The sequence below is a fragment of the Ranitomeya imitator genome, chromosome 2, assembly GCF_032444005.1.
Source record: "Ranitomeya imitator isolate aRanImi1 chromosome 2, aRanImi1.pri, whole genome shotgun sequence".
NCBI lineage: Eukaryota > Metazoa > Chordata > Amphibia > Anura > Dendrobatidae > Ranitomeya > Ranitomeya imitator.
This window is the reverse complement of record NC_091283.1, coordinates 605,096,679-605,116,020: the sequence shown is the minus strand read 5'-3', so window position 1 is coordinate 605,116,020 and position 19,342 is coordinate 605,096,679. Positions and strand designations below refer to the sequence as shown.

Sequence of the window (19,342 nt, the reverse complement as noted above, 5' to 3'; positions counted from 1 at the left end):
TGTAACAGGGATAAAAGTTTGAATTCTGCAGTATGGTGCTGGTCTGAGTGGTTGGACCCCTACTGACCAACAAGTTCTATCTAGGTGATAACTTAAAGCGCTTGTCTGTTGAAAACAAGTTAAGTCCGATCAACAGCTGCCAATGTTGTTACATTTCTGACAACTCTCTGTACACAGTTCTAGGAACAATCAATATATTAAATGAATAGGCATACATGGTGTGGCACATCAACAGCATAAGCGGTAATTTATCTTCAAATATAAAACATATACAGTATACAATGTGTTTTGGCGAGAGTAGCCTTCATTCAGCTTGTCTTGCTGAAATGCATTCAACACCCATTGTGTGTTTTATATATCGAATAAATTACTGCTTCTGGTGTCGATCTGCCACATCATGGATGCCTTTTCTTTTGCTATAGTGAAGGTCATTGGTAGGGTAGGGAAGCCATTTTGGACACTGAGAAAGAGCCCACCACTTAGGAACAGCAGCAGCTGAGATCAAAAGCAATGCGTCAGTACATTAGTTATGTGTAAGCAAATCTTTAGGCTGGAGGATCGATTTACATCTGTTAGCCAATATCTTGCCAAGGTTTCAATAGTCCATGTTCAGGAGAAAGTTGAAACTCCAGCTTGGGGTCGATAATCTATCTTCATTGAAGAGAGGTTGATGTAGAATTCTCTGAATAGCCCCACCACTTCCCACTTTGGCTAAAAGGTTTCAGCTCATAACTCAGTGAATGGAAATAGTTTTTCACTATCTCCCATGTTCCCCACTTCGTGGAGAAATTTAGACTAATTGTATTTCATTCCAAAGTATCTTCCTATTCATATACATCTCATGCTTTGTTTATTATTGTGAAGAAATTAAATATGAAAGTGAAAAACTTTAATAACTGTAAATTGAAATGCCAAAAAAGTCACTATAAATAAGACTCAAAGAAATAGTTGCATAAAATATGCACATTTTTATTTCAGGAATTATTGACATGGCAGTGTTATATTTGAACTATCCAAGATTAATCCTAAAAAAAGCAATAAATCCCCAAAAATGCGATTCACAAAAGTTTATATTAGCAGCACTCACATAATGTATTATGAAGCAGCGACACCTGCTTTTTATCCCATGCCATCTGCAGTATGGGTTGATAGGGGAATTCCAGTTACAACTATTGTATCTGCAGTTGTTTTATGTAAGAGGAAACATTTTCAAACCTTTGAACCTAAATCTGACCATGATACGACAGTAGTAAAAAATCCAACCCTGTTGGATTTTGGGTCACAAGTCTTCTGTAGCTGTAGGTGTGATGTCAACGTAACACCACCATCTTAAAAGTGGTTGTCCAATGAAAACAAGTTATCACCTATTCTTAAAATAATAGATTACTTGTTAATTGGTGGATGTCCAACCATTGGGACTTGTAGCAATCCCTGATGGGCATATTTAGCAAAATGGATCGGCAGGATGGACGCCAGAACATCACTCCATTCATTCTCTATAGGGCTGCTGTAAAAAGCCGACCAACCCCATAGGGAATGATTGAAGCAGCAGGTCGAGGAGGCGCTTTCTGCCGATTGGTGCACGTATTGGCTACAGGACCCGAACGAGCAACAAGCTATCACCTATAATGTGGATCGATGATAACTTTTTCACTAGACAACGCCTTTAATATATGTTTTAACAGATGTTGTTGTGTAGCCCATGCCTAAAATATTTCTTATGGAGAAAGGGGCATAAGATTGTGCATTAGAAATGAGTGACAAATCTATGGAACCTGGCTTTTAAAAATGAGCTACTGTACGTATTTTCTATCTTAGTCAAAATAAGTGCCAGCCTTGTTACATGTTTATTATACATCACAATTTAATAAAGCAATCATTCAGGCATAAAATGTTGGTGACTTCCTCAGGCTAGACCATGGATATCTGATCGGCGAGGTCCAACACCTGTTACCTCCACCCGATCATCTGTTTCCAGCCCCGGGAGATGTAAGCAATTAATAAGGCTGAAGAGTACAGCTATGTGCAATGTGTAGAGGCAGCTGCCAAGAACTGCATGTGATCTCCTGTTCAAGAGCATAGGAACAGTTCAGGGCGGTGGCAGCTCCATGTTGAAAGGAGCTCTGCTTTTCAGCTCCATTCACTTTTTACATCCGAGTCTCACTGGAGCCAATAACATCTGATTGGTGGGAGTACTGGGTGTTGAACCTCCTTCGATTTGATATTGAAGACCTATCCTGTAAATTAGATGTTCAGACAACCCCTTTAAGTCTGGCATTTTATAAGCCAGATTTACTTTGAAGAGGGTGCAGTACAAACTGACAAATTTATTAAGCGGCAAACACTTCTTTATGAATTTGGTGGATCCTTTGTTGTATTTAGGAAATTATGAATTATGAGCTGAATTATTAGGCTGTAAAATACAAAACATAGAAAGTAATAAAAATTAGCAATATGAACCTGGATAAAAATAAAAGGATTGAAATAAGTATATCCATCACAAGTCAGATTTTTTTAATATCTTCAGGTACAACTTCAAGGTTAAGACCATTTGATTTCAAACTTTTTTCCAACCCGTAGAGAAAGGTTCCCAATCTTCAGAAGCTGAATAAAGACAAGGAAGAATGGAAAATGTATTACATGAATACTTATTATTGAGATTGTATTGGGATAACACTTTACAGATATCACGTGTTTTGTTTGTCCTTTATTGAAGCTAACATGCAAGATTAGGTTCACCAAATGTAGACATATATGTGCACCAGTGTATTATGGGTCTGCCTAACCTACAAGTTGTACTAAGTTGTAGTATGGCACGACTAGCCTTATCTAAGCCTTGAATTCATATTGGGTCATTTGTTTTTTTTTTGTCCAATTCTGAATGGATCTGAATAAAAGTGGTATCAAATACTATATTGCAGAGTGTGACGAATCTGCCACTTACTGTGTCCTAGGGACGCTGTGAGTGACAGTTCAGCCTCCTTGTTGATAGCAGGGACATGTCAGGCTGCCTGTGTTGTGAGAGACAGCTCAGTCACCCTATGGATAGCAGGGACGTGTCAGGCTGTCAATGTTGTGAGTGACAGCTCAGTTGCCCTATGAATAGCAGGGACGTGTCAGGCTGTCAATGTTGTGAGTGACAACTCAGTTGCCCTATGAATAGCAGGGGCGTGTCAGGCTGTCAATGTTGTGAGTGACAGCTCAGTCACCCTATGGATAGCAGGGACTTAGGGGAAGCAGAGCCATACATACAAGATGGGACTGGGGGGGAGCAGAGCCATACATACAAGATGGGACCGGGGAGGAACAGAGCCATGCATACAAGATGAGAGTGGCGGGAACAGAGCCATGCATACAAGATGGGACCGGTGAAGCAGAGCCATACATACAAGATGGGACCGGGGGAACAGAGCCATACATACAAGATGGGACTGGGGGGAGCAGAGCCATACGTACAAGATGGGACTGGGGGGAGCAGAGCCATACGTACAAGATGGGACCGGGGGGGAACAGAGCCATGCTTACAAGATGGAACAGGGGAGCAGAGCCATACATACAAGATGGGAGGGGGGAGCAGAGTCATACATACAAGATGGGGCAGGGGGGAGCAGAGCCATACATACAAGATGGGACGGGGGGAGCAGAGCCATACATACAAGATGGGACTGGGGGAGCAGACCCATACATACAAGATGGGACTGGGAGGAGCAGAGCCATGCATACAAGATGGGACTGGGGGGAGCAGAGCCATACATACAAGATGGGACTGGGGGAGCAGAGCCATACATACAGGATGGGACTGAAAGGGGAGCAGAGCCATACATACAAGATGAGATGGGGGAGCAGAGCCATGGATACAAGATGGGACGGGGGTAGCCGAGCCATGCATACAAGATGGAAGGGGGGAGCAGAGCCATGCATGCAAGAATGGAGGGGGAGCAGAGCCATGCATACAAGATGGGAGGGGGGAGCAAAGCCATGCATACAAGATGGGACGGGGAGCCGAGCCATGCATACAACAGGGGGAGCTACACAGAGCAGGACAGGATGGGGAACCACACATACCGGTATAGGAATGAAGGGACAATACATACCTGGCTTATACTTGAGTCAATAAGCTTACCCAGTTTTTCGTGGCAAAATTAGGTGCCTCGGCTTATACTCGGGTCGGCTTATACTCGAGTATATACGGTATGTAATATATATACACATGCATGTGTGTGTGGCTATATATATATATATATATATATATATATATATATATAGCTTTGTCGCCATAAAAGGAGGGGGACCCAGACACAGTTCTTGCACAGGGGCCCCAAGCTGTCTGTGTCTGCCCAGGGATCAATTGTACTCGCATCTTACAGACGTGAGTACAGTTGATGCTCTGACTGCCAGATCAGAGCGACGTGAACAGCATGATCAGATCATGTGATCACACTGCTGATGTTGCTCAGTCATACTGCAGAGGCAAACACTGGTGGTAAGTGCTCCAGTGAAGCAAGAGACAAAGATTAAGTGCACAGGGGGACAAATGGAGTGGGGATGGGGAGATGTATTATGTGTGAAGAATTTGAGTGGGGATGGAGGGATTTATTGTGTGTAGGGAGAATTGTAGTGGGGATTTAATTTGTGGGGGAGATTTGAGGACACAAAATGAAGAGCAAAGGGGGAGATGAGGAAACAGTACAGGGGAATGGGGGGCATGTATGAGGAAACAGTATGGGGAATGGGGGGCATGTATGATGAAACAGTACAGGGGAATGGGGGCATGTATGAGGAAACAGTACAGGGGAATGGGGGGCATGTATGAGGAAACAGTATGGGGAATGAGGGCATGTATGATGAAGCAATACAGGGGAATGGGGGCATGTATGAGGAAACAGTACTGGGGAATGGGGGCATGTATGAGGAAACAGTACGGGGGATTGGGGGGGCATGTATAAGGAAACAGTATGGGGAATGGGGGCATATATGAGGAAACAGTATGGGGGGATGGGTGCAGACAGTATGGGGAGCGAATGGGGGAATGAATGTGCACACAGTATGAGTATAGATGTGAAAAATGTATGTGGACAGAGTACGGGGAGTGAGGGTGATGGGATGTGTGCAGACACAGAATGGGGAGTCAGGTGAGCAGACAGTATAGAAATTGAGGGGGTAAATATATGAGGAGACAGTATGGTGAACAGGGGGGATGTGAGAGGAGACAGTTTGAGGAGGGAGGGGAATAGTGTGAAGAGACTGTATGGGGAGAAATGTGAGTGGGCACAAAATAGAAACTGAGTAGTGGGGGCGTAGCATGGAGGGACAGTGTAAGGGCACAGCCAGGAGCCAGGAAGGGACAGTATACCAAGGAGGGGGAGTGTGATGAGAGAGTACAGTATAAATACTGGGCCCTATAGGGGGGACACAGTGTGAGAGGACAGTATGAAGAGGGGCCGGTATGGAAAGGAGAGGTCAGTGTGAAGAGCATGTACCATAAGAGGGACAATGTGGGGGTCATATTTTGTGCAGACAATATAGTGAGGGGCAATTTTTTATTCAGGAGCATTATAATGACACTTGTATCTTTAAGGGCATCATGTGGAGATTTTCTGCAAAAGAGCTGAGAAGATGGAAGTCTGCAGAGACATCTGTGGATGAGAAAACTCATCATGGGGTCTGGACAAGATGAAGAAAAGAAGGAGAACGACTACAGAGACAATGTCATCTATAAGGTACCTGGATGTAAATGTTATTTGTGATACTAACTAACTCTCATGTTTTTATTTATGTTAGGAGCATTAAGGGGAATGTCCAGGTTTGTGATGAGTCTGCAGTCATTCTTTGTGACTGCAGACTTCTGAATTTTCACACTGAGCACTGCACACTGTCAGGATTCTCTCGTGCTGGCGATTTACATATATGCAGTCACATGCTGACAAGACATGTATGGCCTCACTCAGTGAAAATTAACTGAGTGAGGCCGGGCACGTCTAGTTGGAATGTGGTCAGAAGTATACAAATTGCATGCTTATGCTGACATGACCGTCCACCGGCAGGGGAAGTGTGTAGTGCATTAGTTGTGAGAACTCAGAAGTCTGCAATGTCAGGATTCAGCGCTGCAGGTTCCAGTAGTCGTCACATGGACACTTCACTCATATGTGATTTTCATACTTGTGGTCCTGTGACAACGAGCTTCTCTTCTACTTCTCTCAGTTTTTCACTGAACATTGAGAGCATTAGGGAGAGGAGCTTGTGGGTACATGACTAAGTGTGCAAATCGCATATGTTCTGGGGGGGGGCGCCAAAATGAATTCTTGCCCCGAGTGCCAGAAAATCTAGATACACCACTGCCGGTATTCTACTGCGAGCGGTGATTACTGGAGGGATGTCTGTGCTCAGTGCAGCACAGGCAGTGAGGCAGGGACTGAGGGTGTGCACAGAGAGAGAATGGAGACCCGGAGACTGCCCGTCCCAGTCTACGCCGTAGCCTGCAGCCCTCATTATCATAGGAATATGTCAGGTAATAAATTGTTTTTCTAAAGGCTTATAGTGTAGTTTTAGGTCAGGGAGGGATGGTTAGGGATGAGCTAGCAAGGTGTAGGGACAGGTAGTGATGGCTGCTTGCGGACATGTGTGGCACTTGCGGTTTTGCACTTGTGGTGAGACAAAAAAACACTGCTAGCAGTGTTTTTTCCATTGCTGCAAGTACCGCATTTGCCAGATTGCAACAATACCGCAAGTGCCGCACATGTCCACAAGTCCCATAGGGAATGAATGAGGCCGAACGCAGAGTTGCTGTAAGTGATCCGTTACGCGGCAGATGCGGAAAAACTGCCGGATCTGCCGCAAAAGGCTACTTTCACATCAGTCACTTCACTTCAGTCATTTCACAAAGTCACTGCCAATAGTGTCATACTCAACAATGGGGGAGGCAGCACTAAAAGTGCCTAGGGCAGCAGAAACTCTAAATACGGCCCTGGTTGTGAGTGACAACTCAGTCACCCTATGGAAAGCAGAGGTGTGTCAGGTTGTCTGTGCTGTGAGTGACAGCTCAGTCACCCTATGCATAGCAGGGTCAAGTTTATCTTTCAGTGCTGTGAGTGACAGCTCAGTTACCCTATGGACGGTAGGAGTGTGTCAGGCTCTCAGTGCTGTGAGTGACAGCTCAGGCGCCCTATGGAGAGCAGGGATGTGTCAGAATGTCAGTGTTGTGAGTGACAGCTCAGCCACCCTATGAATAACAAGGTCATGAAAGCCTTTCAGTGCTGCAAGTGACAGCTCAGTTGTCCTATGGATGGCAGGGGCGTGTCAGGCTGTCAGTTCTGTGTTTGGGTTTCCTTCAGGTGTTTTCCTTTCCAGATAATTGCCAGGCTATTTAACTGGCTGGCAATGTTAAATTATTGCCAATTGTAGCTGCAGCTACGTGGTATGCTTACTCTGTGCTCTGTATTTTGACATCCTGATGTTTTGTTGCTGGTCCTTGCATTTCCCTTTTGAATACCCATTTGTATAACCCCTTTTGTCTTTGATGTATTCTGAGTTTAGTAACGAGACCTTGAACTTTGCCCCTGGCTATCCGTTTTTCTTATCCCAGTGACTTCGATGTACCTTCCTGGCTTTTGACCTTGGACCTCTTGACCACTCTGCATCATGGCTAGTCCATAAGTAGTGACTAGTGTCACACAAAGTTTTTTTTCCCCTAAAGATGTGCTTTTATGGGGCAATATGTTTATTATGGTATCACACTAAGCTCAATGGTATTCAGAGTTCCTACATCTCTGCCATGTGCTTGGAGTCTTAACAGATATGGATACGTTCGGGGCACTGCTTTTTCCTTCAATCCATTCATTTTTGGCTATGAAACAATAGAGCATTATTAAAAAAAGTAGTTTTGTTTGGCTACATCTGCCCCTTGCCCAACATTCACCGGCCTAGAACAGTACATAACACTTTCACCCATGTCATATAGTCAGAGATAAGGAAGAGATATTGCAGGAAACCGAGCAAGAAGTAGGCCCAATGTAGGGGTGTGGGTATCTGAGACTTGTAATGGTGTGCATGGCCTGACAAGCATGTGCCCATGGGGGTTAAATTTGTTAAAAAATATTTCATGGGCATCATAGACACCCTTTGTATGCATAAAAGTGTATTGCCAGCTGCAGAATGACATCCACAGTGAAATCCTATACAGATCTCATACGACGCCATTACTTCTGATCTACTAAACAATTTTCTGAGATGATTTATGACCAAATTAAAGTTGTATTTGATTCTTATTTTGTCATAAATTAGTGAAAAAAATATTGTTTAGGAGAGCTGAGATAAGGATCAGCATAATTAGGCAAGCTCTGATGGATTTCACTTGGAACAGCAATCTGTGGCTGAGTGTGAACTATATACAGATTAATGAAGGGAAAATTAAAGGCTTGAGTCAATGACTGACTGGATCCTACTTGAGGACTTATGTTTGGTTGGGCCAGCTTGCTACTTTAGCAATTTACAATCACATGCTCTGGCAGTACAATAAATACCTTTGTCTTCGGGATGTACTTGAAATTCTCATAGGCAGCACCATTAACCAGAACGCTTGTAGGAACAACTGGCACACCAAACACTGCTACATCCTTCAGTTGCAGTTTCTCTGCTTCAGGTTTTATTTGTATCACTTCATTTTTAAGAATATTCTGTGGTTTAGAAACGAGTGTGTGAATAATAAAAAAAAATGAACTGAAACTATAAAAAACATGAATTAATCGATTGTAAATATATATCTTACATTTTGTGCCATGAAGAGAATTACGCTGTAATCACCCTTCTTATATGTGTCTAAGCTGTCTCCATCATCCCAGTATAGATCCCCTTTAGCAGCTCCATTTGCTGTAAGTGCTACAAATAGGAATAGACTGTTCTTGCGGGTTTCTTCAGTAGTCATTCCTGGCTCCTGTGGATCAAATATGATAATGTATATAACAAGAAGAAACATCATTTTTATTAGATACTTAAGCAGGTTATGTGGCTCATAGAAGTATCCACATTAATGTTTACTACATGACATCAAACTGGGCTTTAGTTCTGGCTGATACTCCCATAGTTTTCACATATGCCGTTTAACACTATGGAATTCACTGGTAAGTAAAAAGGCCAAATAAAAGAACTAATGGCTATCTTTGTCAGTGTTGTGACCTGCCACTTCACTCCACTTCTCTTGACCATGTTCATGTGGCTAAGACAGAACTAGATGGGAATGGGACCGGTCTGAGAATCAGTGCGGGTTCCATTGGTGTGATCTAACTGGTATCACCTATCTAATATATAAAGCTGAATGTGTGTTGTATGTGTGTATGTCCGGGATTGGCATCTGCACCGTCGCAGCTACAGCCACAAAATTTTGCACAGTCACACGTCTGGACCCCGAGAGCGTCATAGGCTATATTGTGAGGCGAAATTTTAACCCCGCGCGTTCCAATTCACCAAACAATTTTGCCCCTATCTACATAATGGGGAAAAAAGTGAAAGGAAAAGTGTTGGAAGCGTCGCAGCTACAGCAACAAAATTTTGCACAGTCACACGTCTGAACCCCGAGAGCGTCATAGGCTACGTTGTGAGGTGAAATTTTAACCCCGCGCTTTCCAATTCACCAAACAATTTTGCCCCTATCTACATAATGGGGAAAAAAGTGAAAGGAAAAGTGTTGGAGGCGTCGCAGCTACAGAAACAAAATTTTGCACAGTCACACGTCTGGACCCTGAGAGCGTCATAGGCTACGTTGTGAGGTGAAATTTTAACCTCGCGCTTTCCAATTCACCAAACAATTTTGCCCCTATCTACATAATGGGGAAAAAGTGAAATGAAAAGTGTTGGAGGCGTCGCAGCTACAGCCACAAAATTTTGCACAGTCACACGTCTGGACCCTGAGAGCGTCATAGGCTATGTTGTGAGGTGAAATTTTAACTCCGCGCTTTCCAATTCAGCAAACTATTTTTCCCCTATCTACATAATGGGGAAAAGTGAAAGGAAAAGTGTTGGAGGCAAATTGACAGCTGCCAGATGTGAACAAGGGGGACTTAAAGAGTGAGAGCGATGGCGCCAAAGAGTATATACCGTACAGTTGCTAAGGTGGGACCCCGACATGGGATACTCACCACACATGGGGATATGAACACACACACAAAATGCGCCACACACTACCACGTGCTTGAACACATATACCACCCTCAGCACACATTTCACCACACATACACCAACCTCGCCACATAAAAGTCCAAACACAAAAGTCGCCGCTCAAAACTCACCACACGCAAAACTCGCCACATGCAAAAAATAGGCTCACGCAAAACTCGCCACAAGTGCAAAACTCACCTCATGGAAAACTCGCCACACGCAAAACTTGCACATGCGGAAAAATTGCCACATGCACAAAATTTGCAACACATGCAAAAGTTGCCTCACACAAAACTTGCACATACTCAAAAGGCACCAGACATAAAACTCACGATGCGCAAAACTCGCCATGCGCAAAACTTGCTGCACACAACTTGCTACACTAACCTGTCACATGCAACTCGACACACAAAAAGTTGCTACACGCATGTTGCCACACAAAAGTCATCTCACAAAAGTCGCTCCATGCATGTCGCCACACACAACTCAACACACACAACTTGACAAACGAAACTCGCCCTAAAACACACACAAGTCTGGTATTAGCCTTCAAAAATAAAAATCTGATTAATAAGCAGACAAACTACAAGAGCAACAAATGTACCATATAGGAAATACGGCAGCTGTCAGTCACATGACCTGTCTATTATGTGTATGTGTGAGCTAATATATACTGCCAGGGGGAGGGCTTCCTGTTGGCTGGGGATTTATCAGGCTGCCAATTTATCTTACAAATACTGAGGTAAAAATACTGAGCAAATAACGTGTTAACGAGGTCTAATACAGGAGATCACACAGGTATATACTATATACAGGGGAGATGACACACAGATATATACTATATACAGGAGAGATGACACACAGGTATATACTATATAAAGGAGGAGATGACATACAGGTACATACTATATACAGGAGGAGATGACATACAGGTATATACTATATACAGGAGGAAATGACACAGGTATATACTAAATACAGGAGCAGATTACCTACAGGTATATACTATATACAGGAGGAGATGACATACAGGTATATGCTATATATAGAAGATGACATACAGGTATATACTATATACAGGAGGAGATGACACACAGATATATACTATATACAGGGGAGATGACACACAGGTATATACAGCAGGAGATGACCTACTGGTATATACTATATATAGAAGGAGATGACATACAGGTATATACTATATATAGGAGGAGATGACATACAGGTATATACTATATATAGGAGGAGATGACATACAGGTATATACTATATATAGGAGGAGATGACATACAGGTATATACTATATACAGGGGAGATGACACACAGCAGGTATATACTATGTACAGGGGAGATGACATACAGGTATATACTATATACAGGAGATGACATACAGGTGTATACTATATATAAGGGAGATGACAAACATGTATATACTGAGGTGAAAATGAGAGGTGTGAGGTGAAAATGAAAAGGTATGAGTGCAAAATGAGAGGAGTGAGGGAAAATAGTGTAGTGATCGGAAAATGACAGATGTGAGGTCGAAATGACAAGCGTTAGGGGGGAATGAGAAGAGTGAGGGGAAAAGTAAGAGGAGTGAGGTGGAAAATGAGAGGTGTAAGGGAGAAAATGAGAGATGTGAGGGGGAAAATGAGAGGCGTGATGGGAAAATAAGAGAAGTGAGGTGCTATAACTAACCACAGATATTTACTATGCCCAGGCAACGACGGGCTCTTCAGCTAGTCTTCTATATTGGTGAAAACTTGTTTAGGCTTCCATACTCATTTTTTGTTATAGATAGAACTGGGGTTTTCTCAGTAACTGAACAGGAAAAGGTGGCAGCAGTCTAAGTCTACACTGAGCGAGAGGCAAGCAATTTATGGATTTCAAGAATATACTTTTATACATTCAAATGGAGTGTCTGATAATGCTGTCAGAAATAGGGTGCTATGCATAGATATCACCTGTCACACAGATGCATGTGCTTCTCACAAAATTAGAATATCATAAAAAAGTTAATTTATTTCAGTTCTTCAATACAAAAAGTGAAACTCATATATTATATAGAGTCTTTACACACACAGGCTATTTCTGTTAATGTTGATGATTATGGCTTACAGCCAATGAAAACCCAAAAGTCATTATATCAGTAAATTAGAATACTTTATAACACCAGCTTGGAAAGCGATTTTAAAATCCGAAAGGTTGGTCTACTGAAATGTATGTTCAGTAAGTGCATTCAATACTTGGTCATACATTGCATCAATTAATGCATCAATGCAGCGTGGCATGGCGATCAGCCTGTGGCACTGCTGAGGTGTTAAGGAAACACAAGTTGCTTTGATAGCAGCCTTCAGCTCGCCTGCATTGTTGGGTCTGGTGTCTCTCATCTTCCTCTTGACAATACCCCATAGATGCTCTATGGGGTTAAGGTCAGGTGAGTTTGCTGGCTAATCAAGCACAGTGATAATGTTGTTTTTAAACCAGGTACTGGTACTTTTGGCAGTGTGGACAGGTGCCAAGTCCTGCTGGAGAATGCAATTTTCATTTCCAAAAAGCTGGTTGGCAGAGAGAAGCATGAAGTGCTCTAAAATTTCCTGGTAGACGCCTGCACTGACTTTGGTCTTGATAAAACACAGTGGACCTACACTAGCAGATGACATGGCTCCCCAAATCATCCCTGATTGTGTAAACTTCACAGAAGACCTCAAGCACCTTGGATTGTGTACCTCTCCACTCTTCCTCCAGACTCTGGGACCTTGATTTCCAAATGAAATACAAAATTTACTTTAATCTGAAAACAACACCTTGGACCACTGAGCAACAGTCCAGTTCTTTTTCTCTTTGTCCCAGGTAAGACGCTTTTGGCATTGTCTATTGGTCATGAGTGGCTTGACACAAGGAATGCGACACTTGTAGCCCATGTCCTGGATACCTCTGTGTAGGGTGGCTCTTGAAGCAATGACTCCAGCAGCAGCCCACTCCTTGTGAATTTACCCAAAATTTTTGAATGGCCTTTTCTTAACAATCCTTTCAAGGATGCTGTTATCCCAGTGGCTTGTGCACCTTTTTTTTAACCACACTTTTACTTTCCCTCAACTTTCCATTAATATGCTTGGATACAGCACTCTGTGCACAGCCAGCTTCTTTAGCAATGACTTTTTTGTGGCTTACCCTCCTCGGAGTGTGTCAATGACTGCCTTCTGGACATCTGTCAAGTCAGCAGTCTTCCCCATGATTGTGGAAAATACTGAAACAGACTAAGGGACATTTTCAAACGCTTAGGAAGCCTTTGTAGGTGTTTTTTGTAAATTATTCTAATTTACTGAGAAAATGATTTTTGGGTTTTCATTGGCTGTATAATAATCAACATTAACAGAAATAAGCACTTGAAATAGATCACTCTGTAATGACTCTATATAATATATGAGTTTCACTTTTTGTATTGAAGGACTCAAATAAATTAACTTTTTGACGATATTCTAATTTTATGAGAAGCACCTGTATGTGATAGGGTAACGCAGCATTGAAAGTACGGTATATCTGCAACAGATTATAGAGACGTAATGAGAGATATGTATTATCATTAGGAGTGCTGGGATAGTGTCCTTTGCTTGAGCCTTCATCTTACCTGTGAAGGTATAATATAGCCACCTCTAATATGTGTATTTATGGTGTCCAAAGGTGCTGATAGAGTAAACCATTCTCCTTTACTTACAATCGCAGCAGCCTGTAAAAGAGAGAAGAATCAGAAGTGAAACATAACAGTAGAAAAAATATACAAAGGCGTCGGCTATACTAGAAGATAGTAAGTGGTCCTTAAGGGTCCCATCCGGCAGCTACTGGCTACCAATATGTATACCCAAAATACTAGACCAAACAATGTCCAGGGTGTACCTCCAGAAATAGCATATATCCCAATAAAAGGGGAAGTAACAAACCAAGCAAATAAAATATAGAAAATTTTAATTCAATATAATTAAAAGACAAGAATACAATTCATATGTAAATGTATACAAAACAAGGGGAAACACGGCAGAATGGACCCAATGCAATCCATGAAGTAAAATACATATACGGGGATAAATCCCTAAGTACATAGACACCAGCAGGCTCTGTATTACAAAACATGAATGACCACAAATACAATATAACAATAGTTCATATATAAGTCCTATCATATAGTGTGTGTAGTCACCAAAAAACACATATATATGTGGGCAGTAGATAGAGAAAATTGTGTCCTGGTAAAGACTACTATAGTATAATGGATAAAGAATTATATGGTAAATCCAATAACAGTACCAGTGTACAGGAAAGGTTATATAGAACAATATCGATGATCAAGTATCCACATAGGACCAGGAAAAAGTGTCAGTGTCCCAGTAAAGACCACTATAATGGACAGGGAGTTATATGGTATATATAAGAACGGTACTAGTGTACAAGAGAAGTTATATAGAACAATATTAATGATCCGGTATCCACATAGGATCATGATAAAGTGTCAGTGCATAGTGCAAATAACGCATATAAGTCCATATAGGAGTCATACTGAGTTATCCTGTCCCACGGCAATCCTCCCCCCAGCAGGTATGCATGCAGCGCTGACACCTTATTCATGAATGTCTCAGTATAACTCCTATATGGACTTATATGCGTTATTTGCACTATGCACTGACACTTTATCATGATCCTATGTGGATACCGGATCATTGATATTGTTCTATATAACTTCTCTTGTACACTAGTACCGTTTTTATATATACCATATAACCCCCTGTCCATTATAGTAGTCTTTACTAGGACACTGACACTTTTTCCTGGTCCTATGTGGATACTTGATCATCGATATTGTTCTATATAAACCTTTCCTGTACACTGGTACTGTTATTGGATTTACCATATAATTCTTTATCCATTATACTATAGTAGTCTTTACCAGGACACAATTTTCTCTATCTACTGCCCACATATATATGTGTTTTTTGGTGACTACACACACTATATGATAGGACTTATATATGAACTATTGTTATATTGTATTTGTGGTCATTCATGTTTTGTAATACAAGCCTGCTGGTGTCTATGTACTTAGGGATTTATCCCCGTATATGTATTTTACTTCATGGATTGCATTGGGTCCATTCTGCCGTGTTTCCCCTTGTTTTGTATACATTTACATATGAATTGTATTCTTGTCTTTTAATTATATTGAATTAAAATTTTCTATATTTTATTTGCTTGGTTTGTTATTTCCCCTTTTATTGGGATAAATGGCTACCAATATGGCCACTGGACAAGGATTCTGCAAATCAATTCACTAATCTACAGACTTCTGTGCAAAAACACATGAAATTATTATTTAAACTTAATTTTTAATTAGTAAAAGCAGCTCATTAAAAAAAAAAAAAAAATTTTATGTTTTGATTTTCCGTGCATTGTTATAGAGGCTGGCATCTTGCCCAAGCTTCTGTTAAAGGAGTTGTCTCATCTCGTTAAATGGATAAAATTGCTATGTGCTTGTAAAAACAAACAACTTTGCCATTTAGCTCTTATTGATAATACTCTGAACTCTCAAGACTAGAGGGATTTTTATTACTATAGATAACTGGTCATTTAGCCACCTCTGCACCTCTTAGGTTACTTATGGTACTTTTTTTTATGTGTGTTCATCGCAGTTTTGATGCTGTGATGTTTTTTTTTGTCTCTTATTGCTATTTTGTGTTTTAAGTAAAGCTGCTTTATTTTTGATACTTCCTGGTATTTAGCTTTGACAAAGCATTATTGATACAGTCATGTGCGTATTACATGCATTTTACTGCATTTCTGCAGCAGAAACACTAAAAACACTTGCATTTTCTACCTACGGATTTTCTGCATCTAAAATAATTCTATGGGAAAAATATGCACTTAAAACTCAACGTACCCGCAAAAGAAATTGATTTGTTGCAGATTTCAAACATGCTTCACAGGTCAGTTTACACCATGTTAAAAAAAAGCACAATGGCCATGAGATTTCTTCAATGAAGCACTTCTCCTCCCATCAAAGTTTTTAACCTTGTAATATATTGCAGTCATCATATTATACAGCATTGTGTACTTACAATTGCTCATTTTGCCTTTCTACCCAGTTAATTATTTTTCTCTGCTCAATGTAGAAACTGGAAGTCTCTTTTCCCTGCAATTATCATTCTGCTCTTCAACTCCTGACCCAGCTGCTCTGTTCATTTCCCTGCCAGGGACTTTTGCAATGATTTATCATCAGTCATACAAGGAAAATGTATCTCCTGTTACTACCCTAGCTTAGAAGGATTCAGCTAGTCAGTCTTTAATCACGTGATGTCAGACCTAATGGAAAAGAGAAGAATTATCTGGGTAGAAAGGCAAAATGAGCAATTGTAAGCACACAGTACTATAGACAGTAATATGATGATTGCAATGTATTAAAAGGATAAAGCCTTTGATGAGAGTGCTTCTTTAAGGCTCCATCACTACTGACCAAATACTGAATGCATGAACATGACCTAAGTCCCATCCACGTTGCTGGAACTGTAAGGTGTTGCAATTTTTGTGCAGCGTAAATATGCAATGTCAAAGATTCAGCAAAAACTTAATGTGGGACCTTCCTAACACCCTATAGAGATAGGCTTTACAGCAGCTACATACACCATGGGAATCTGTAGCCTGGAGATGTTTATGACACATCATTTTATCTGATGAACTTTAGAAAAACTTAAAGTACAAAATTGTTGAAAAACTAAAATACATACCGTAACCAGATTATACCACACTCCAGCAGGAAAATATCCCTTTACGTCAGTATTCCCTTCTTCCAACACAGGAGTGATATATAATGCTTCTCCCCAAAGAAACTGGCGATCAATTGTCCAGGTATTTCTATCAGTGGGAAACCTAGTGAAGACACGCAAACCATTAAATTATGTTACTTTTCAATATGTATAATTAGGAAAAATCACAAATCCCAGAAATGTAAATTTACTTACTCCATAAAAAGAGCTCTCGCCACAGTATCTCCTAAAGTATGAGCCTTGTGGAATAACGTGTATAGATAGGGAAGCAGCCTATAACGCCTTAGCACAGCTCTCCTGATGGCTTTTTGGGATTCTTTGCTATATACATATGGCTCCTGTGACTGAAAATGCACAAATAAGATGAATGTTATGTACAGTATGATACCAATGTGCATGGATACGTAATATCCAGGGGATCTCGCAGAGGTCCCACCATTGGAAACAAGTTGTGAAGGAGCTGCCAGAGCTGACCAGCCAGGGGATGTTGCAGAAATCCCATCGATGTCTCCTTTCTCTCTTGAACCAGCACTCTACTGCCTTCAATCAGCAAGCCAATTATGCATTTGACTGATGATTGATGGATGAGGCCACGGCTGCTTTTGCTGCTGGGCAGGTTATCTTGTGCTTCCCAGTGAAGTATAATATATACACATCCGATTCCAGCGCATGGAATATATGCAGTCATAGCTGATGATGTTGACACCTTTGAAATTGTTAAAGAAAATGAAGTACTTCTCCCAGAAAATTATTGCATTTACATACAGTACAGACCAAAAGTTTGGACACGTCTTCTCATTTAAAGATTTTTCAGTATTTTCATGACTATGAAAATTGTACATTCACACTGAGGCATCAAAACTATGAATTAACACATGTGGAATTATATACTTAACAAAAAAGTATGAAACAACTGAAATTATGTCTTATATTCTAGGTTCTTCAAAGTTGCCACTTTTTGCTTTGATGACTGCTTTGCACACTCTTATGCAAATTTCCACTTCTGGGAAAAAGACTTAAACTCTATAGCGCCACCTGTTGGAAGTAGCGATCCTACAAGTCACAATCAACTCTTTAACGAGTCGTGCAATATGACTTCGGATAAAAGCCAAATTAGTATCTCAATTCGCAGACACGGTGTTTCGGGCTGTTGGCCCTTGTCAGTGCGAAGCATGAGAACTAATTTGGCTAGGATTGCACACTCTTGGCATTCTCTTGATGAGCTTCAAGAGGTAGTTACCGGGAATGGTTTTCACTTTACAGGTGTGCCCTGTCAGGTTTAATAAGTGGGATTTCTTGCCTTATAAACGGGGTTGGGACCATCAGTTGTGTTGTGCAGAAGTCTGGTGGATACACAGCTGATAGTCCTACTTAATAGACTGTAAGAATTTGTATTATGGCAAGAAAAAAGCAGCATAGTAAAGAAAAACGAATGGCCATCATTACTTTAAGAAATGAAGGTCAGTCAGTCCGAAAAATTGGGAAAGCTTTGAAAGTGTCCCCAAGTGCAGTGGCAAAAACCATCAAGCGATACAAAGAAACTGACTCACTTGAGGACCGCCCCAGGAAAGGAAGACCAAGAGTCACCTCTGCTTCTGAGGATAAGTTTATCTGAGTCACCAGCCTTAGAAATCGCAGGTTAACAGCAGTTCAGATTAGAGCCCAGGTCAATGCCACACAAAGTCCTAGCAGCAGACACATCTCTACAACAACTGTTAAGAGGAGACTTTGTGCAGCAGGCCTTTGTGGTAAAATAGCTGCTAGGAAACCACTGCTAAGGACAGGCAACAAGCAAAAGAGACTTGTTTGGGCTAAAGAACACAAGGAATGCACATTAGATCAGTGTAAATCTGTGCTTTGGTCTGATGAGTCCAAACTTGAGATCTTTGGTTCCAACCACCGTGTCTTTGTGCGACGCAGAAAAGTTGAACGGATGGACTCTACATGCCTGGTTCCCACCGTGAAACATGGAGGAGGAGGTGTGATGGTGTGGGGGTGCTTTGCTGGTGACACTGCTGGGGATTTATTCAAAATTGAAGGCTTACTGAACCAGCATGGCTATCACAGCATCTTGCAGCGGCATGCTATTCCATCCAGTTTGCGCTTAGTTGGACCATCATTTATTTTGCAACAGGACAATGACCCCAAACACACCTCCAGGCTGTGTAAGGGCTATTTGACCAAGAAGGAGAGTGATGGGGTGCAACACCGGACCTGAACCCAATCGAGATGGATTGGGGTGAGCTAGACCGCAGAGTGAAGGCAAAAGGGCCAACAAGTGTTAAGCATCTCTGAGAACTCCTTCAAGATTGTTGGAAGACCATTCCTGGTGACTACCTCTTGAAGCTCATCAAGAAAATGCTGAGCAGTCATCAAAGCAAAAG

General features: G+C 41.4%; 1 protein-coding gene across 2 annotated transcripts in view; it reads right to left on the bottom strand.

Annotated features, from left to right (window-relative positions):
* Positions 1-947: 947 nt before the first annotated feature.
* The window catches only part of LOC138665170 (lysosomal alpha-glucosidase-like), a 194,723-nt gene continuing 176,328 nt past the window's right edge, over positions 948-19,342 (bottom strand). For both annotated transcript variants that reach the window (XM_069752430.1, XM_069752431.1), the window contains exons 15-20: positions 17,154-17,302; positions 16,920-17,061; positions 13,778-13,876; positions 8,765-8,929; positions 8,520-8,672; positions 948-2,604 (exon numbers count right to left, since the gene is read on the bottom strand). In XM_069752430.1, coding sequence (XP_069608531.1) covers positions 2,542-2,604; positions 8,520-8,672; positions 8,765-8,929; positions 13,778-13,876; positions 16,920-17,061; positions 17,154-17,302 — 771 coding nt within the window. In that variant the 3' untranslated portion in view covers positions 948-2,541. The remainder of the gene's footprint in view (positions 2,605-8,519; positions 8,673-8,764; positions 8,930-13,777; positions 13,877-16,919; positions 17,062-17,153; positions 17,303-19,342) is intronic.